This window comes from Pelophylax lessonae (genome assembly GCF_965119305.1).
Source record: "Pelophylax lessonae genome assembly, chromosome: 9".
Classification (NCBI taxonomy): domain Eukaryota; kingdom Metazoa; phylum Chordata; class Amphibia; order Anura; family Ranidae; genus Pelophylax; species Pelophylax lessonae.
In genome coordinates this window covers 240,158,562-240,180,547 of record NC_138776.1, presented here as the reverse complement: position 1 = coordinate 240,180,547, position 21,986 = coordinate 240,158,562, and the positions used below count along the sequence as shown (strand labels likewise).

At 46.0% G+C, this 21,986-nt stretch overlaps 1 protein-coding gene across 1 annotated transcript in view; it reads right to left on the bottom strand.

Moving 5' to 3' along the window:
- TCIRG1 (T cell immune regulator 1, ATPase H+ transporting V0 subunit a3) overlaps nt 1-21,189 on the bottom strand; it is an 85,736-nt gene extending 64,547 nt beyond the window's left edge. The window contains exons 1-5 of the mRNA XM_082269235.1: nt 21,073-21,189; nt 17,955-18,079; nt 11,798-11,876; nt 7,453-7,682; nt 3,951-4,036 (exon numbers count right to left, since the gene is read on the bottom strand). Of these exons, the coding sequence (XP_082125361.1) occupies nt 3,951-4,036; nt 7,453-7,682; nt 11,798-11,876; nt 17,955-18,071 (512 nt within the window). The 5' untranslated portion in view covers nt 18,072-18,079; nt 21,073-21,189. The remainder of the gene's footprint in view (nt 1-3,950; nt 4,037-7,452; nt 7,683-11,797; nt 11,877-17,954; nt 18,080-21,072) is intronic.
- Nucleotides 21,190-21,986: the final 797 nt, after the last annotated feature.

Below are 21,986 nucleotides of genomic sequence, written 5' to 3'. Positions count from 1 at the left end.
TCCTAAACCCAGTGGGAGCCGCTCAAGAGGTCAGGCCCATGGGAGCCATTGGGAGAAAAGCTATCCTTTTTGAATACAGACGCTGGACTTCTGTGTTTTCACAAGTGATACTGGTGAGCATGGAGAAGAGTGCCCGAGCCAAAAGGTGGTGGAACCAAGAGTTCCACCAAGTTCCAGATGAAAAAAAGCACTGGCTGGACATAGACAGGTCAAAATCCGGCAAGTTCAGCAGGGACTGCCTGAATTTTGGTCCATGTGTGGCTGTTCCATCTAACCATGGACTGGACATGGAAAGCCTGTCCATAAGCAGCTGCAGCCACTAATCAGTGTATTCTGACAGTGGAGAGTCCCGCTGTCAGAATAGAATATCTCGGCAGGGGGCTGAGGGAGGAATTTTTTTTTCTCCCATTGAGTCAGCCGAACTACCATAAGCCAGGGAGGTGGAATCTCCTAGCCAATAACGACTATAAATATTTTTCAGTTTAGGTGGACTTCAACTTCAAACATATCATTGAAAGAATTAACTGTTTGATAGATTCTAAAATATTCCCGTCAATCCTTACAGAAACAAATGACGCACTCCTGATGCGTCCATGGAGCTGGATAACTGCACCTAAAGAGGCAGCCAGCTGAAGAGGACCAAGATGGCAGCAAGGTACCCATTGTGTAGCACCCATGCACAGGTTCACAGTGGGGTAATACTAGATTTACTGGACCCAGGAATACAAGTATGAGGGAAAATAAACATGGGGAGGCAGGGGAATTTAGCACTTCATCAACTCAGAGCTTGCAAATAAAGTCTATCTAACCCATCATGAGTGAAGCATGGGAGCTCCCAATGCTGGCCTAATTCTGAAAATGTTTGTTACCTGTCTGTACCTGGCTTGTAGCCGTCACTTGTCACTGTAAATGAGTGTCAGAAGAGTATCAGAGTTCCTTATCTCTAGGCTTGTTGCAGGTCACCAACTCAGTAAAAAGGTGAAGACATCAATATGATAACCAGGCAAAAACATTGTCGAAGGTCAGCAATGGAAGCCGGCATAAAAGACTCATGACAGGTGTCCAAGCATTCCACTGGCTGCACGAATGTTGAAGGTCAGTGACATCATGAGAGAGAGAGAGCGAGAGAGAGCGAGAGAGAGCGAGAGAGAGCGAGAGAGAGCGAGAGAGAGCGAGAGAGAGCGAGAGAGAGCGAGAGAGAGCGCGAGAGAGCGAGAGAGAGCGCGAGAGAGCGCGAGAGAGCGCGAGAGAGCGCGAGAGAGCGCGAGAGAGCGCGAGAGAGCGCGAGAGAGCGCGCGAGAGCGCGCGAGAGCGCGAGAGAGCGCGAGAGAGCGCGCGAGAGAGCGCGCGAGAGAGCGCGCGAGAGAGCGCGCGAGAGAGCGCGAGAGAGAGCGCGAGAGAGAGCGCGAGAGAGCGCGAGAGAGCGCGAGAGAGAGCGCGCGAGAGAGCGCGAGAGAGCGCGAGAGAGCGCGAGAGAGCGCGAGAGAGCGCGAGAGAGCGCACACACTATATTGCCAAAAGTATTGGGACACCTGCCTTTACACGCACATGAACTTAAATGGTTTTTAATTGTTTTTGCACTGGTGCACAGTCATGTTGGAATAGGAAGGGGCAATCCCCAAACTGTTCCAACAAAGTTGGGAGCATGAAATTGTCTTGGTATGCAGACGCCTTCAGAGATCCCTTCACTGGAACTAAGGGGCAAAGTCCAACCACGTTAAAAACAACCCCACACCATAAACCCCCCCTCCACCAAATGATTTGGATCAGGGCACAAAAGCAAGGTCCATAAAGACATAGATGAGCAAGTTTGGGGTGGCAGAACTTGACTGTCCTGACCTCAACCCGATCGAACACCTTTGGGATGAATTAGAGCGGAGACTGCGAGCCAGGCCATCTCATCCATCATCAGTGCCTGACCTCACAAATGCGCTTCTGGAAGAACGGTCAAACATTCCCATAGACACACTCCTAAACCTTGTAGACAGACTTCCCAGAAGATTTGAAGCTGTTATAGCTGCAAAGGGTGGGCCAACCCAATATTAAACCCTACGGACTAAGACTGGGATGCCATTAAAGTTCACGCACGTGTAAAGGCAGGTGTCCCAAAACCTTTGGAGAATATATATATTATATATATATATATATATATATATATATATATATATATATATATATATATATATATATATATATATATATATATATATATACACACACACACACACACACACACACATACATACATTTATATATATATATATATATATATATATATATATATATATATATATATATATATATAGCACACAAGGGCGCAAACATTACCAAAGGTTTATTATTGTAAAGAACAAGCAGCCAAATCCATACTTAGAAAAATAGGAAATATCTATGCGTTGAATTGCACCAAATCACGACCCAGTGTGGAGAGCATATGGCCTGACTTGATGCACTACTGCATTGGCAAGCTTCCTTCCTCAGAGCTACAGTGCCTTGCAAAAGTATTCGGCCCCCTTGAACGTTTCGACCTTTTGCTCTCCATCCAACCTCACTGAGCTCAAGCTGTTTTGCAAGGAGGAATGGGCAAAAATGTCAGTCTCTCGGTGTGCAAAACTGATAGAGACATACCCCAAGCGACTTACAGCTGTAATCGCAGCAAAAGGTGGCGCTACAAAGTATTAACTTAAGGGGGCTGAATAATTTTGCACGCCCAATTTTTTTATTTGTTAACAAAGTTTGAAATATCCAATAAATTTCCTTCCACTTCATGATTGTGTCCCACTTGTTGTTGATTCTTCACAAAAAATTACAGTTTTATATCTTTATGTTTGAAGCCTGAAATGTGGCAAAAGGTCGCAAAGTTCAAGGGGGCCGAATACTTTCGCAAGGCACTGTATATATCACACTTTTCCGCACGTCCAGTCAGAGAATACTTTGCATTCATTGAGAAAATGTAAAATATTTTCTGAATGGTGCCTGTGCCCAGCGGTCGACCTTCTGGTTTCACAATGCAGCAGGGCTGTTTCTTGGCACAGGGCCCGGAAGCAAGTGGAGATCACTGGGAGTAGCTGAGTCTACTACAGGGATTTCCAGCTTCTAGAGGGATCCCACAGGTATGGTATATACATAGCTTTACTAGTCCAAGCTGGACCATGCCTGCCTCCAAAGACGCCCAAAAAATGCCCGATGCAACAAAAATGCCCAGGTGGAGCGGAGCCATATCCCTGTGCTACTAAAAAATTCTAAGAAAAAATTATCTTTTTTTTCTGGTTCTGGACATGCTACAGAGCTGAAATTTCACAGGTACGCTTTTTAGACCCCCCAGACACTAAATCCAAAGAAATCTCATTTTTATTTTTTTTTTTTTCAATAATTGGCTCTCTATCAAAAACGACAATTTTTAAGAATTTTTTTTTGTGTGATTGAGCATGACCCAGAACCATCATATTCTGATTGGCCAAATACAAAGTCGTACAAAGTCGTCTATCATACAAGTCGCGCTGAATACGCGCTGAAGTCGCGCTAACAAGTCGCCCCTTATGAGGTGACTTAGAGGTCGCGGCAGTATGAACCAGCTCTAAAACTGTTGAAGTCGTCCTAAAATTCCCATTGATTTTGCCAGGAATCTTGTGAACTCACAACTTCCTGTACAAAAGAAGGGGTTATAGAGATAAAGAGGGGAGAGGGGAGGAGGAGAGGTCGGTGTTCTTTGTAGTCCATCAGAAATTAGGCAGGCAGAGCTGACAGCACCTGATAAGGAATCGAGAGCCGACACTGTGGTGTCACGTCAAAGAGGAAGTTAGGAGCATACTATATTTCTCGCACATCAACGGTTATTTTTTCTGTACTTGCAGGGCTAAAATGTGCATGCATTCCAGAGGTGTATAATTTTTTTTTTTTATTAAAATATTAAAAATTAAAGTGTTAATCATTTGTGTGCAGCAACTCACCTGACTCGGAGGTCCTGCCTGGAGCTTACTGTAGGGTCAATCAATGGATCAGTGTCAGCTCTCTCTCTAAAGGTTTCAGCCTCTGGCTAGAAAAATTAATTTACAAAATCATCGCTTTAATTTGCATCACAATCTTGTTTTATATGTGCAATTTTTAGTAAATGTATAAAATTACAAAGGCTTAACCTGGTGAAGCACGGTTTCTTTTCATTCAGCCAGCGAAAGGATTTCTCCATCGGCACAAATGGAAGTAGATGGAGGAAACCCCGTAAGGCTCCATTCACACTACCGCGACTTGTCAGGCGACTGGTCAGCCTGACAAGTCGCGGTCCATGCAGTGCTACAGGACCCGTTCTAATAGGAGCGACACAAGTGGCTCCGACTTAGAAAAAGGGTCCTGTACTACTTTGGGGGGACCTGGAGCGACTTGCATAGACATTTATTATATGAAGTCCGTGCAAGTCGCGCCAAAGTCGCGGTGTACGCGACTTCACAGGTCGCCCCGAAAGTCGTGCCGCTTCAGTGTGAAAAGTTTTTCCAACATATCCCATCGACAGAACTCAATATAAGGAACAATTTCTGATGAGCAAGGACAGCCATATACTGATCAAAACTCAGCCAAGCCTTGCTGAACCGGCCAAATTTCGATCAGTGCATGGCCAGATCTACACAGCTGTTCCTTCTATCAGTAGTAGCAATCATTCCTTTGGTTTGATTTTAAAACACAATGCTTCCTATTAAATGATTAAGGAAACTCAATGAAAAAATAAATGCAGACACCTAAAGGTAACAGTGCTTACCTGCAGCAGCCTCCAACTCCCTGCCATTATATCTGAAACCTGGAATCTGATGGGTATATAGCTCCACCAGTAGGAAGTGTCAAAATCGCCTGTTTCCTCCCACCATCCACACATACCCAAGCAAAAAGCCCATGCTAGACTTGGAAAGGATGGCACCACATCCCCAAAAGTAAAGCAAAATCTTAAAAATGGGATTTTTCTAGTTTTTCTAGGCACCAAAAACAACTAAATAATAAAAATAATTCTCATTTTATTGATACCAAAAACTAAAATCACAAAAAGCGTATTTTGATTGGTTTGCGCAAAAGTTATCGCAGCTACTAACTACGGGAAATTTGTCATTTTTATTTTTTTTTTTTTACTAGTAATGGCGGCGATCTGCGATTTTTTTTGCGGGACTGCGACATTGCGGCGGACAGATCGGACCCTTGACTGACATTTTTGACACTTTTGGGGGTACCAGTGACATTACTACAGTAATCAGTGCTATAAATATGCACTGTTACTGTAAAAATGACACTGGCAGGGAAGGGGTTAACTTTTATTGGTGATCAAGGGGTTAATGTATGCCTGGTGCTTACCAACGTGTGTGGGGGGAGGGGACTGTGTGACACAGGGACAGATCGCAGGTTCAGCTATGCTGAATCCTGCAATCTGTCCCTGCCTGTCACTTAGGAGATCCGCCCGCTTTGTTTACACAAGCGGGCGGATCTCCACACTCGATCCCCGATGATCGGGGAAGAACGGCGGTGATAACCGCCACTCCTACCCTGGCCCGACTCCGGCTGTGACTGAATACAGCGGTAGTGAGCCTCCATCGGCGAGCGCGCGCCGTCCACAAGGGGAGGAGTCCAGCGACGTAGGTCTACGACGCTGGACGATATCGAGCCACTTTGCCACAGTACCAGCTCAGTGAGCGGTCGGCAAGTGGTTAAAAAAGTATTATATATTATTTAGTTTGCCATTCATTGCGTCCCTTGTATGCACATCACTATACACTGTGGGGTAAGCCTGGATGGGGAGTTCTTGGTTTCATCTGCCATTAGTATTGTTACATAAAAAAAAAAAAAAACAATATTTCCTGTAATTGTGTGTATATTTTTATTATATTTTATTCTATGCTTGCATTGTAGAATCCAACATGTTGTTTTTTACCCTGATGAAGACTCCTTGGAGTTGAAACGCGTCAGTATGTATGCTATATACAAGCAGCGGTTGTTGATATTCATGCGTCACAGGACTACAAACGTAGTGGTCTAATTTTAACAATATGAAAAATTGTATGACATGTTTTTGTTTTTAACTGTTTTCTACAATAAAATGGGAATTCTTATTATTTTATTTTTTGGTGCCAGAAAAAAAAAAAAAAAAAGTTAATAAGCTATCCAAACACATACCTACTGCCCCTACAGTATGAGAGACTGTCCCACCCGGTGAAAAGGGATGTACAGAAGATAGGAATGGGCAGGCGGGCTCTGACGCTACTATAGGTGTCAAGGTTTTGCCCTTTAAAGTGACCAAGCATTTGGTCCTTAAGTGGGGACTTGGATGCGGTTGATCATTTGTACAGGCCTGGAAGTACCTTAATTTTTTTTTTTTTTACATTTAGTAACTGTGATGGTACTCACCGTCACTGGGAGTGAAAGACAGGTACTTAATGGACACTGAGAATATGGTTTGGAATACTTCAAAATGGGACAGTAATATTTATCAACCATATATCTCAAGAAACATATGAAGACTGCTTCACACAGTCAGACTCATAGCAGATGCTAAAATCATCAGTTCAACCACCTGTCTTGAACACATTGTTGAATATGCTGATTTACTCACCCGTTATCTACAATGGGTTCTGTGTTTACAATTATGATAATATGTATTGTATTTCATGAGCTCGAGGACGGCAATCTGCTAGTTAATTGGCTCAGGTTGATTGAATCACTGTCAAGTGTTAGTTGCTGAGTGTAAATAGTATACTGTTTGTTCCTTAGATATGTTAATTATATTTCTGTATACAATTTCATCTGTATAGGATAATGTAATCAGGCACGTGACTTGATGGGGTATGATCAGGAAGGGGATGTCCTCATGTGTGTATAAATTGTGTGAGACTGTTCAATAAAAGCAGAAGGTTCCAGGACTTGTACAAGCTAAGTTGTCGGCTAGCTTTTTATGGGGGGGCGGCTAGAATATCTGATATCTATGTTCAAGACTGAAGGAAGCGGTATACTGAGGAAAGCCCACAAATACAGTGTGGGCCGCGGTTCCATTACAGTATCATAACGTAGATATGATGCGTAGGAAGCTGGCCCATGGAAATCTCCCAGAATCACACAATTAGTCTTCAGTATAGGATTTCCTCAGACTGGAGCTTTCATCAGTGGGGAGCTTTGGTAATCCCAACTTTTAACCCAACTAGTGTGTAATTTACGGGATGAACAGGCGATCTTTTACTAGTTCACCAAGGCGTGGTAGCAGCTGAGCTAAAGCAGACAAGGCGCACGTAAGCTTAGACCCTCAACAATCAGTTAACAAAAAGGGAGCTTGATGGTCCTTTGGTGACCAATGTTCACACACCGTACTTACCTGGCCAAGCCCTGCAACAATTTTAACCCCATTTGGCCAAAACCTAAGCAGTTTGGTAAAGTCCTACCTAGGGTTATAATACCTTGATCATTTCACCGCATGTCATAACAACTCACCAATGGTCCTGTGAATCTCTGACTCTCTCTTAGTATATTGGCATACTCTTGCAGTTCTCGTAGGCGTTCACGTAGCGTGTACCGGTTCCCAGACACCTCCCTCAGCTCTTTTGCCAACTGCTCTGATTCTTCTTGAATATTCAGAGCATCTTTGGGTGAAGGAGCCAGCGGAGACCCTGAAGGAACCTTCGGCTTTATTTCAGCCTTGCGCAGTTCTTGTTCTAGGTACCCTGAGAAAAAAAAAGAACCACCAAATCAATACGTTTAGGTAATGTCTAAATTGTGATTTCTCTACTCCAGGCTCCATCCAGATCACGTTCCACTGTCACGATTGTATTTTGACTATGGGGGACAAAATGCTTTCAGCCAGCCCTAAAGCAGCTTATTCTGACGTTCCCTTCACTCTCTTTATTGCCAGGAGAAAAGAGAATAAGCCATTCAAGCATTCATTCATGCAAGCTACAAGTCTTTCCTGAACAGAGCTTACACAAAAACTCTGGTCCGACCGCATCTGGAGTATTCTGTCCAGTTCTGGTCACCAGTCCTCAGGAGGGATGTGTTGGAGCTGGAGAGAGTCCAGAGAAGGGCAACTAAACTAATTAGGGGATTGGGGGGACCCTAATTATGAAGAGCGTCTGCAATCGCTTGATTTATTCTCCCTGGAGAAGAGACGCTTGAGAGGGGACATGATAGCAATTTATAAATATCTCAATGGTGATCTCAGCATAGAAAAAAAGCTATTCAGTCGAAAGGATTGCATGAGGACTCGAGGGAATACAATTCGATTAGAGGAGAAGCGTTTTAACCTCAGGCAACGTGGGGGGTTCTTTACTGTTAGGGCTACAAGATTGTGGAATTCTCTACCACAAGAGGTGGTTTCTGCGGGAAGTATGGTGGCTTTCAAAAGACTCTTAGACGTACATCCCAAGGAGAACATTCAGGGGTATGTGAGATGATTATGGCCACACACACCTACACAGGGTGAACTGGATGGACTATTGTCTTTATTCAACCTCACCTACTATGTAACAGGGCTGAGAATGCTCTCTCTGAACCTCACGATGGAGCTCCTGGCCAACTGCCAAGCAACAACGCTACTGCATAAGCTGCTGCAGGGGCCAGCATTAAATGAACCTGCTGCTTTGTGTGGGTAAAGAACAGGTTCACTTTAAACTATGCTGTCTAAAAGGATGCACATCACTTTCTCATTCCAAAACACCTGTCTGTCACCCAGGCCTGGACACACATTTGCAGCTTCCTGCAGCACATGACTCATGGGTGGGGGGAGGAAGGGCTCTGTCTGGCTACAGTGATAACTGTTTTCTAGGTCAACAACCTGGCAATCAACCTCACATCTGCTCCTATACTTTTCCGTATGTATGTCGTATATACTTTTAGGCTAAACTCGCATTTCTGTAGGTGGGGAAACGTGCGCAAAAATCGATCGTGTTACTGGCCCACCGAAAAACGCGCTTCACTTTAGCAGACACACTGGGGTGGCAATCATTTTTAAAGCAGTAGTAAAGTCCACTTTTATCTACAGATAAACCTATAGGGAGCAGTAAATACTGCATCTTCTAAATCTGCACCGTTTAGGAGATATTCACGTCTGTAGCGGCAGGCGACGTCACCAACGCATGTGCAGTGCTCAAAGCGTTGTGCCACAACCGTGACTCCCATGCACATGAGCAGGAATGACGTCATTGTGGCCCGGAAATTTAAAATGGCCAAACCATGCAAACACAGAAGGAAGACTGGGTGAATATGGAAGCCCTGTCAGCGGTGATAGCGCACCGCTGGTGGGATCTGCTTTACAGGTACGTTTGTGATAATGTGCTAGTATGTGGTGCATACAAGCACATTATAAATGTAACCTGCAGAATGACCATTTTTTTGGTAAAGAAACTTTACTACTGCTCTAATGCAGCCTCTCTCAACCTTTTTACCCCCAGGGAACCCTTGAACAAAAATTTTCAGGTTCTTGGGGAACCCCTGCTAAAAAAGAATTATGCCTACAGCTCATGGTACAGTAGCATGAATAATATGTCAAAGAAGGTTTTAAATATAAGAATAAGTAATGTGGCATAGTTGGTGTCCATGCTAGCATTAATGGTTGGTTTAGAAGTAGTGGAAATTACCCCCTTGCATTGGTGATCAGTGAAGTTTGGAGAACAATTCACCATTGCTCAATGCTTAAGGAACCCCTAGCAACCTCAGGAGTAGTGGAAATTGCAACCTTGCATTGGTGATCAGTGAAGGTTGGAGAACAATTCATCATTGCTCAATGCTTAAGGAGCTCCTAGCAACCTCAGGAGTAGTGGAAATTACCCCCTTGCATTGGTGATCAGTGAAGGTTGGAGAACAATTCACCATTGCTCAAAGCTTAAGAAACTCCTAGCAACATCAGGAATAGTGGAAATTACCTCCTTGCATTGGTGATCAGTAAAGGTTGGAGAACAGTTGACCATTTGCTCAAAGCTTAAGGAACCCCTAGCAACCTCAGGAGTGGTGGAAATTACTCTCTTGCATTGGTGATCAGTAAAGGTTGGAAATCAATCCACCATTGCTTGAGTTATAAAATCTCAAGGATTTTCACCTTAATGCATTCTATGCATTAGGGTGAAAAACCTTCTTGGTTGCAGCGGCCCCTAGACCCCCCCTTATTCTTACCTGAACCCAAACGTTCCAGCCACGAGCATGAGCCCAGCAGCTCCAGGAGCCGTTTCGGGTCCTCACTGGATAGACTGATAGCAGCAGAAGCCATTAATTACCGCTGCAGTCAATGAAATCCACTGACATGAGAGCAGGGGGGGTGGGACCGAGTCCTGCTGTCTGCGTCAATGGATGCAGTAGCAGGACGCGGGAGCGCGCCCGCATGGGTGCCCCCATGGAAAGCGGCTCTCCGTGGGGGAACCTGATGAAGAGAAGGAGCCAGAAGCGATGACCGGGCACCCCAGAAGGAGGATTTGGGCTTTACAAACCTTTACAATCACTTTAAGGAGCTCCTAGCAACCTCAGGAGTAGTGGAAATTACCTCCTTGCATTGGTGATCAGTAAAGGTTGGAGAACAATTGACCATTTGCTCAAAGCTTAAGGAACCCCTAGCAACCTCAGGAGTGGTGGCAATTACTCTCTTGCATTGGTGATCAGTGAAGGTTGGAAATCAATCCACCATTGCTTGAGTTATAAAATCTCAAGGATTTTCACCTTAATGCATTCTATGCATTAGGGTGAAAAACCTTCTTGGTTGCAGCGGCCCCTAGACCCCCCCTTATTCTTACCTGAACCCAAACATTCCAGCCATGAGCCCAGCAGCTACAGGAGCCGTTTCGGGTCCTCACTGGATAGACTGATAGCAGCAGAAGCCATTAATTACCGCTGCTGTCAATGAAATCCAGTGACATGAGAGCGGGGAAGGCAGGGCCGAGTCCAGCTGTCTACATCAATGGATGCAGTAGCAGGACTCGGGAGCGTGCCCGCACGGGTGCCCCCATGGAAAGCAGCTCTCCGTGGGGGAACCTGATGAAGAGAAGGAGCCAGGAGCGATGTTGGGGCACCCCAGAAGATGAGGATTTGGGCTGCTCTGTGCGAAACCCTTGCACAGAGCAGGCAAGTATAATATTTAAAAAAAAAAAAAAAAAAAAAAACCTTTACAATCACTTTAAGGAGCTCCTAGCAACCTCGGGAGTAGTGAAAATTACTCCCTTGCTTTGGTGATCAGTGAAGATTGGAGATCAATCCACCATCGCTCAAAGCTTAAGGAACCCCTAGCAACCTCAGGAGGAACCCTAGGGTTCCACAGAACCCTGGTTGAGAAACACTGCTCTAACGGCAACCCCATTAGCAACCGCAAAACGTTTTTGCACATGCCAAACTGCATGGTGCGATTGCACAGTTCAGTGCAATTTTTTTATTAAAAAAAAAAAGTTGGGGACTTCTTTCCCAGGGTTTCTTTGGGTAGGGCAAACCAATGAAATGAATGGGCTGCCCTACACTCAGAACAGAGCAACACAGATGGGAACCAAGCTAAATCCAGACACTAACCGCGTCTTCCCACAGTGATAGAGCGTTAGTCTGTTACAGTAGCCAGCATAATACTACCAGTGTAGATAACATTCCTCAGCGGTTCTGGTGTGCAGTCCTTGACCTCCCTATGATGTAATATGAATACTGAGCTGGTTTACTTTGTGTGTGCGTTTTATTATACAGTGAGTATTCCGTGTCTTTGTATAGTGCTGCTTGCTTACGGTAAGAATTCTCTCAAACCCTGGTGCACTAACAAGTTTTCTTATGTGGGCGCTAAGCTTTAAAAGTTTAAGAAACCCCCCCCCCCCCTCGCACTCACCAAAGGTTGTTTCCATGTCATCGCAACGCCGAATTTCTGAGACAAAGCGACGCTGAAAGGCGTTAACATTTTGGTTCAGCTGCAGAATAAAAAAGGAAAGAAAAAAAAAACATGAGTTATTTCTAAAAGTAGGAGCTGGACAGAAGAAAATATCTTTCTTTGAATGAACCTAAAAGACAGGCTTTACATATATTCTGAAAGTCCTAAAGACTAAAGCCCCGTACACACGTAGCGAATGTCGAGCCGAACGATCGGCCGTCTTTTGTCCAGGGCTGTTGTGTCTGTTGAAAACTGCAAAAGACTGCACACGAATTTTGTCGGCCAACAACAGCCGACTGCAGAAGTGATGTCATGTAATGGTTAACTTTCCTTGTCTTTTTTCTTTTCTGAGCATGCCCAGTCTTGCAAATCTGCTGTCTGTCGGCCGAAATCTGTACTGACTGGCGAACAATCGGCCGTTCTGGTGTTGGCCAACAAAAATTTTAAAGCATGCACATCAGATTCTATTCCGCCGAAAGTGCGCTGTCGGCTGTCGGAAGCATCATACTAACAAGCCTACAATCGGCCGATCGTTCGTCGGCCGAATATTTACGGCCGACAATCGGTACGTGTGTACGGGGCATTACGATCAACTTAGACTTACCGATAACTCGGTTTCCAGGAACCTTCCTTGACAGCCCATGAGAGAAGCACCACCTCCAACAGGAACCGCAAACACATCACCAATACACTTTAACCTCCCCCGCGGTCTGATTATGTCCAGATTTCTATGCTAAAAGCGGTACATTGTTTTGCATGGAAATCTGTTGTTTTATATTTTAAAACTCACCTTCCCCTGCGATCCCCCGCCGTCCTCTGCTGATGCCGGCACCTGTCTTCCGGTTCCCTTCCCTGCGAGCATTACGACGCCGGGGGGTGGAACCGGCGGCAATTTCAAAAATGTAAATACGCTAAATGACATGATACAAAGCTGTGATCCTAACGCAGTGATGGCAAACCTTGGCACTCCAGATGTTTTGGAACTACATTTCCCATGATACTGAACTACACTGCAGAGTGCATGAGCATCATGGGAAATGTAGTTCCAAAACATCTGGGGTGCCAAGGGTCGCCATCACTGTGACCTAACGGATTACACTGTATCATGCCATTTCACCACAGGATTTCACCTGGTGACTTTTCCAGTGCCCTGCCTGTGCTTTTCCAGTGCTTTGTGCCTGGAAAATTAAGAACGACCATGGCATCAAAAAAGTGTTCTTTTTGCGCAAATGCGCTTTTAGACGAACTGGAAAACAGCGACAGCGAAACTGAGTTACTTGAACAACTGAGCTATAGCGATTGGTGGGAAAATTCGTCATAAGGTACTGAAAGTGAGGACAGCGACGATTCTGATGTCTCTTTCTGGCACATCGCTCCGTTGGAAATTCTGAAGAATCATTTGATATTCTTCCCAAATTCCACAAGCTGTGCCAGAAAGAGACATCAGAATCGTTGCTGTTGTCAGTTATTCAAGTAACTCTGTTTTGCTGTCACTATTTTCCAGTTCGTCTAAAAGCGCTTTCGCGCAAAAAGAACGCTTTTTGGATGCCATGGTCGTTCTCTATTTTCCAGGCACAAAGCACTGGAAAAGCACAGGCAGGGCACTGGAAAAGTCACCAGGTGAAATCCTGTGGTGAAAAGGGATGATACAGTGTAATCCGTTAGGATCACAGCTTTGTATCATCTCATTTGGTGTATTTACACTTTTGAATTTGCCGCCGGTTCAACCTCGCTGCATCGCAGAGCTCGCAGGAGGGAACCCGGAAGGCAAGTGCCGGCAATCGGCCATGCACAGAGCAGGGAGAGTGTGTGAGGACAACGGGGAGGATGGCGCGGGAGGACGGCGGGGGAATCGCAGGGAAGGGGAGTAACATTCTGGGGTAATCCTGAGTGTGGCTCAGGGGGTTACCGCTTTTGGTACTGAAAGTTAACCCCAAGCCACACTAGGGAATACCGCCAGGGAGGTTAAAAGGCAGTCCCTCTGCTGAACTGTCAGTTTTAAAACAGGAACCGAAGAACAAAACCTTAAAGCATATACAAACATAAAATCAATCATTAACATAAGGGCGGGAACCTAGCTGTCCTGGAAGACTCCTGTAAACAGAGTTACCAGTAAGTCCAACTCTGGTTTTCCCCAATCGTCTTCCAGGACAGCCCATGAGAGGATTCTCAAGAACTTACTATATTGGGGGGGGGGAGGGGGTCATTAAAAGTCCAAAGACCCCTAACAGCCTTGGAATTACCATAATTATCAGATATGGTGGACCCAGTTATCGTAAATTCTCAATAGAGACTAGCCCCAACAGGCACTACATGGAGTGACTAGGTCCGAATTATGGTGGAGATATTAAAACCACCATTCTATTTAGAATATAAACATAAGGATCTGCTACAAAGGCATACGTCTGGTGACTTTCCCCCACCTATATCCTTGTATATGAATGTGACAAAGCCCAGTGTCTATATAGACATATGGCACTTTTCCTCTGCAAGTACCGGCTCGGCTCTACTCAGCCCTGCTTGGCCAGGTTTGCTTTTCCACTGCTGGTACCGCATTGTACGGTGTTGGAACGGTTCGGTACGGTACGGTACGGTACGGTTTGCTTTTCCACTAAAGTAGTACTAAAGTTAAGTGGGTGGGATAACAACGGGGTGGGTAGGGATTCTCTGACCAATCAGTGGCTAGTAGTGACTGCATGCAAAGGATTGTGGGATATGGTACCTCTTGGAACCACAGTCGAGGTGGCACTGTTTTTGAGAGCCGTACCGTTCGGTTCCATGCAATGGAAAAGCGCCGCCGTACCGAACCATTCCTACACCGTACCATACGGTACCAGCAGTGGAAAAGCACAAAAGCGAGCCGAACCGTTCGGTTCCATGCAGTGGAAAAGCGCTAATACATCATCCCTTCAGAGACCCATGTTAATCATCACTGTGTAAAAACAACATGATATATACCAGTGATGGTGAACCTTGGCACCCCAGATGTTTTGGAACTACATTTCCCATGATGCTCAACTACATGGCAGAGTACAGGAGCATCATGGGAAATGTAGTCCCAAAACATCTGGGGTGCCAAGGTTCGCCATCACTGGTATATACACACAACAGCTTTGCTATATGGCGACAGCGATACCCCAAGCTACTGTGCCCTCGCCGCCACCTGAAAAGACTAAGCAGTAGGGGGTTGGCCTAAAATGCCGACATGACTACCATACATGGGATGCCCAAAATCCACTAGAACAAGCCTCCAAATGCACCCCTCTTTCTGCTAATTAGAGCGGAAACACGCTTAATTGCACATGCACAATTTATACGCACCTGCAACCCCTACCACCTCACTCATTGCAATAATTGCCGAAGATGAGGAGGCGCTGCTGTTGGCTGTGGTTGTCAGAGCCTTATGTGAAGCGGCAGAAGGTACCACAACCTAGCTTGTCCGTGAGCCCCCGCCAAAAAAAAGTGTTCTATAGTCCAGACACGCACGCACCCAGACACCTGGCTGGGAACCCACGTTGCCTGTGCTGGTTCCTGTCAAGGGGGTATGCCACTTCCAGTCATGGCCTTCGCCAGGCACAGAAGGAGAAAGGGAACCAAGCTACCACTTTCCTGTCTGAGGAGTGGTCTTGCTGGGTCACCTTGCAGAAAATCCTACTAGCTGCTCCCAGTGGAGCCAGGTAGGTAAAGTTGTGGGTGGAACAAAAAGAAAACCAGAGAACAGAGGCCTCCCTAACCCAGGTTCCAGGTGATGCCTCTCCCCTGTCTGTTACAGGTGATGCGTCTCCCCTGTCTGGAGGAAACACAAAACAACTGACCACTTCAGCAGAGGGACTGCCTTTTAAAGTGTATTGGTGATGCGTTTCCTGTTCCTGTTGGAGGAGGTGCTTCTCTCATGGGCTGTCCTTGAAGACAATTGGGGAAAGTGTTTTTTGCATAAAATACCCGTTGATTCTGAATTGTAAATTTTATGTGCACTTTGCTTATGCTGCATGCCTATCAGTTTCATTGACCCCAGCTATCCAGTGATGGGACAAGATTCTTTAGTACCAAGTGCACCCTTACCCATGAATGGTGAACTACTTCAGCTGCAGAAAGGCTGCCTTTTTTTGCTCCACCTGCTGAAGCACCCAAGGAGGACGCCTGTTCTGCCTCCACCTCGGCCCAGTTCTGCAGCTACACTATATTGTCAAAAGTATTGGTACACCTGCCTTTACACGCACATGAACTTAAATGCCATCCCTGTCTTAGTCCAAAGGGTTCAATAATGAGTTGGCCCACCCTTTGCAGCTATAACAGTTTCAACTCTTCTGGGAAGGCGGTCCACAAGGTTTAGGAGTGTGTCTATGGGAATGTTTGACCATTTTTCCAGAAGCACATTTGTGAGGTCAGGCACTGATGTTGGGCAAGAAGGCCTTACTCGCAGTCTCCGCTCTAATTCATCCCCCAAGGTGTTCTATCGCAGTGCTCCCCAACCTTTTTGTCGCCGCAGACTGGTCAACGTTTGATCATTTTTCCGTGGCCCGCTGGGGGGGGGGGGGAACGACGACATATCAATGCACAGTGCCCACAGCGTGCCCCCAATCAATGCACAGTGACCACAGCGTGTCCCCAATCAATGCACAGTGACCACAGCGTGCCCCCAATCAATGCACAGTGACCACAGCGTGTCCCCAAACAATGCACAGTGACCACAGCGTGTCCCCAAACAATGCACAGTGACCACAGCGTGTCCCCAATCAATGCACAGTGACCACAGCGTGTCCCCAATCAATGCACAGTGACCACAGCGTGTCCCCAATCAATGCACAGTGCCACAGCGTGACCCCAATCAATGCACAGTGCCACAGCGTGACCCCAATCAATGCACAGTGCCCACAGCGTGACCCCAATCAATGCACAGTGCCCACAGCGTGCCCCCAATCAATGCAGAGTGACCAGTGCACTTACCTGATTTTCAGCGGTGGCTTCTCCTCTGTCTCCCCGCTTCTCCTCGAGTCTTCCCTTCTCCTCCTTGGCCAATGGCATGGGTTCGCCTTTCAGCCAATCAGGAAACGCATCTCGGACCCGCTTCCTGATTGGCCAGGAGGAAGATCCGTGTGACAGTAGCAAATATTCATTCGCTATTGTCACACAAATGGGTGGGCTCAGGGCGCACTGCTCTGCGCCCCGGGTCCACCCTTTTCTGAAAAAATAATGTTTTTTTTCTAAAATGGAAATAATGTAATGTTCTTTGGGCGGACCGGTACCGTTTGATCCATGGACCGGTACCGGTCCGCGGCCCGGGGGTTGGGGAACACTGTTCTATCGGGTTGAGGTCAGGACAGGCCAGTCCAGGTCCTCTACACCAAACTCTTTCAACCAGGTCTTTATGCAAGCACCCAGCTTTAGAAGTAGCATTATGAAACCTTGTCCCCACTCACAGATTTCATCCAACCAAGCAAGGAATCTAAAGCTGGCTATATACTATAAACAATCAGATTGTACAATAGGTGTATTTTTGGTCCCTGGGATGTTTAGTTGCCCGGTGGAAAGACTTTTTGTTTTGGGCCAAATTAATAACCTGACGAAGATTGCCATTTCAACTGAAAAACTGGAAACCCTCAAAGTAGATACTACAGAAAACTACACCCCAATTTCCAACGTTCCACCCCTGATGGGCGACGCAAGGCCCGCACCCCTGATGGGCGACACAGGGCCCGCACTCCTGATGGGCGACACAGGGCCCGCACCCCTGATGGGCGACACAGGGCCCGCACCCCTGATGGGTGACACAGGGCCCGCACCCCTGATGGGCGACACAGGGCCCGCACCCCTGATGGGCGACACAGGGCCCGCACCCCTGATGGGCGACACAGGGCCCGCATCCCTGATGGGCGACACAGGGCCTGCACCCCTGATGGGCGACACAGGGCCCGCACCCCTGATGGGCGACACAGGGCCCGCACCCCCCATGGGCGACACAAGGCCTGCACCCCCCATGGGCGACACAAGGCCTGCACCCCCCATGGGCGACACAAGGCCTGCACCCCCCATGGGCGACACAAGGCCCGCACCCCTGAGCAATGACACTTTTTTTTCTTTTTTTTTTTTTTAGAAACACATTACAAAATATACTTACATCTCTGAATTCCACCAGTCCAAGTTCTCCCAGCTCACTGACACACTGATATTCACAGCCCGACTGTAGGTACAACTGAGCCAAACACATCTCCTCCCCTCTGAAAAGGGAACCCATCTTATCATCTAAAAAAAAAAAACAGAACAGGTTACAGGAGCATGAGAACACTGTCTGCAAAGTTAATACTGGAGTCAAAGTTATCGTGGTAATGCGCTTTAGCAGGCAAGGAATAAACCGTATAGGTCATAATTGCACATGACGTACCAATTTTATGGTTTAGCCTCCATCCCAAAATAAAATGCTAAAGAGGTCACTGAAATATCATGAGATTATTGTGAATGCAATATTTCCAGTTAGTCAGCTGATGGTTGGATGACAGAAGAGCGGGGAATTTCTCCCAAATATTTACCTCTTCCCATTACAGGTATACATTTTCTAAAATTTCTTTACTTCATGTTTAGACCTTGCTGCACAGGCTGCGAGGAGCAGGTCTGCACTCGAAACGGGGCAGGAGATGCACTATATAGCCAAAACGTATTGGGACGCCTGCCTTTACACGCACATGAACTTTAATGGCCTCCCAGTCTTAGTCCATAGGATTCAATATTGAGTTGGCCCACCCTTTGCAACTATAACAGCTTCAACTCTTCTGGGAAGGCTGTCCACAAGGTTTAGGAGTGTTTCTATGGGAATATTTGACCAGCTAATTTGTGAGGTCAGACACTGACGAGAAGGTCTGGCCCGCAGTCTCCACTCAAATTCATCCAAAAGGTGTTCTATGGGGTTGAGGTCAGGACTCTGTGCAGACCAGTCATGTTCCTCTACCCCAAAAATCACTCACCCATGTCTTTATGAACCTTGCTTTGTGCACTGGTGTGCAGTCATGTTGGAAGAGGAAGGGGCCAACCCCAAACATTTTCCACAAAGTTGGGAGCATGACATTGTCCAAAATGGACCTTCACTGGAACTAAGGGGCCAAGCCCAACCCCAGAAAAACAACCCCACACCATAATCCCCCTCCACCAAATTATTTGGGCCAGTGCACAAAGCAAGGTCCATAAAGACATAGATGAGTGAGTTTGGGGTGGGGGAACTTGGCTGGCCTGCACAGAGTCCTGACCTAAACCCGATAGAACATATTTGGGATGAATTAGAGTGGAGACTACGAGCCAGGCCTTCTCATTCAACATCAGTGTCCAACCTCTCAGAGACGCAGAGGGAACATGACCGCTGCCTCAGCGGTATCCGAGCTTCGTTCTAAGGTAAGTATTTCATAATGTGCTAGTATGTGATACATACTAGCACATTATGCCTTTGTCCTGCAGGGTTTTTTTTTTTTTTTGTTTTTTTTTTTTAACTTAGGGGATATAACTGCTTTAATGATCATAAAAACAAATTTTGTACACATATGATGTGAATGTACATGTAAAGCGCTGCGTAAATTGACAGCGCTATAAAAGTACCTGAAATAAATAAATATGCATCTCAGTGCATTTATATGCAAGTATTTTACTAATCATTACGCAGGCACTTTGCTCCAAGAATATAAACATCAGTAACATTTTTACGCCCATGTGAATAAAAAATTGGTCTGATTTGACAAGCGATTTGACATTTGACTCCCCACTTTGGGGAGTATTTGGGATTGTTTGCATTTTTCAGCACCAATTCTAGCACGTATAGGGAATTTTAGCACGTATAGGGCACTCTAGCACGCACAGGGCACTCTAGCACGCACAGGGCACTCTAGCACGCACAGGGCACTCTAGCACGCACAGGGCACTCTAACACGTATAGGGCACTCTAACACGCATAGGGCACTCTAACACGCATAGGGCACTCTAACACGCATAGGGCACTCTAACACGTATAGGGCACTCTAGCACACATAGGGCACTCTAACACGTATAGGGCACTCTAGCACACATAGGGCACTCTAACACGTATAGGGCACTCTAACACGTATAGGGCACTCTAGCGCACACACAGGGAACTCTAACACGTATAGGGCACTCTAGCGCACACAGGGAACTCTAACACGTATAGGGCACTCTAGCACACGCAGGGCACTCTAGCACACGCAGGGCACTCTAGCACACGCAGGGAACTCTAGCACACGCAGGGAACTCTAGCACACGCAGGGCACTCTAGCACACGCAGGGCACTCTAACACGTATAGGGCACTCTAGTGCACACACAGGGCACTCTAGCACACGCAGGGCACTCTAGCACACGCAGGGCACTCTAGCACACGCAGGGCACTCTAGCACACGCAGGGCACTCTAGCACACGCAGGGAACTCTAGCACACGCAGGGAACTCTAGCACACGCAGGGCACTCTAGCACACGCAGGGCACTCTAGCACACGCAGGGAACTCTAGCACACGTATAGGGCACTCTAGCGCACACACAGGGCACTCTAACACGTATAGGGCACTCTAGCGCACACACAGGGCACTCTAGCACACGCAGGGCACTCTACCACGTATAGGGAACTCTACCACGTATAGGGAACTCTACCACGTATAGGGAACTCTACCACGTATAGGGAACTCTACCACGTATAGCACTAGCACTTTTCAGCACCGATCCTAGCACGTATAGCACTTTCATTAACACGTTGCACATATTAAATTTATATGTGATATTTCATACTTGTCATTTTAGTTGGTATATATATATATTTATATTTTAATTCATGCACAGCAGCCCCTACGGAAAATATCACTACATAGGCAACATCTATAGAATTTTGACATATTTTTACTTTATTTCTATAAATTCCCACTTAGTAGGTAGCGCCACAAACTCACATCCCCCCCACTAACATTCTGAAATCGTTCGCTTCAGCCCTAATCCCGACCCTGCAGCAAACTGTGGCTGATCAAACATTAATCGCTGGCTTTAATCGCTGCCATCAGCAAAGGCTTCCAATCACACAAAGCAGGGATTAAGGGAAACCTGGACGTATACTCCAAAATGATAAAAGAAAATAAAGAGACTGATGTGAATGTACAATATACGTGTAAATTGACAGCGCTATATAAAAACCTGTAATATATAAAATAGGAGTTAAGTGTCAGTATGGGCAGGGAACAGAAAGAAAACAAAGACCCACCTGAATCAGAGAGCAGCACAGCAAGCTTTGGCTTTAGAGTTTGCAGAGATCACTTCCTGTATGCTGTGTCCTGCTGATCACAGTCCTGGGGGAGGGCAGGGGACAGGGGGGGGAGGATCAGGGGGGGGGGGTAGGACTATAGGGAGCAATGTAGGGGGTGGGAAAAGAGGGCAGACACAGACAGTAAAGGGCTGGATCTTCATAGGGAAGTAGTGTGGTTAGAAAATGTTACCAGTCACATGAGTTTGATTCATTGAAAGGAGGGGAATTTCCACTGCAGATGTTCTTTTATATATATTTAATCATTTAATTTATTGCGATCAAAGCTACGAAAGGGCATCGGGGAAATAAAAAAAGTTTTATAATCTGAGTGGCAGCAAACTCTTTAATTAAAATCCTACCTACAGGTAGGGGTTGCCACTTCATCCCTTTAATCCAGGACACATATTAAAGCGGTTGTATCCTCTAAAAAAAAATAAAAAACCCTGCAAGACAAAGGCATAATGAGCTAATATGCTAAGGTGACCAGATTTTTTTTAACCACTTAAGCCCCGGAAGATTTTACCCCCATTCCAACCAGGGTTTTTTTTTGCGATTCGGCACTGCGTGACTTTAACGGACAATTGCGCGGTCGTGCGACGCTGTACCTAAACGAATTTGACGTCCTTTTTTTCCCGCAAACAGAGCTTTCTTTTGGTGGTATTTGATCACCTGTGCGATTTTTACTTTTTGCGCTATAAACAAAAAAAGAGCGTCAATTTTGCAAAAATAACAATATTTTTCACATTTTTTTATATGAAATTCCCCCCAAAAAAATGTAAAAATCAAAATTTTTTAACATTTTCGGCCAATTTGTTTTATGCTACATATGTTTGGTAAAAAAAATTGCAAAAAGCGTATTTTGATTGGTTTGC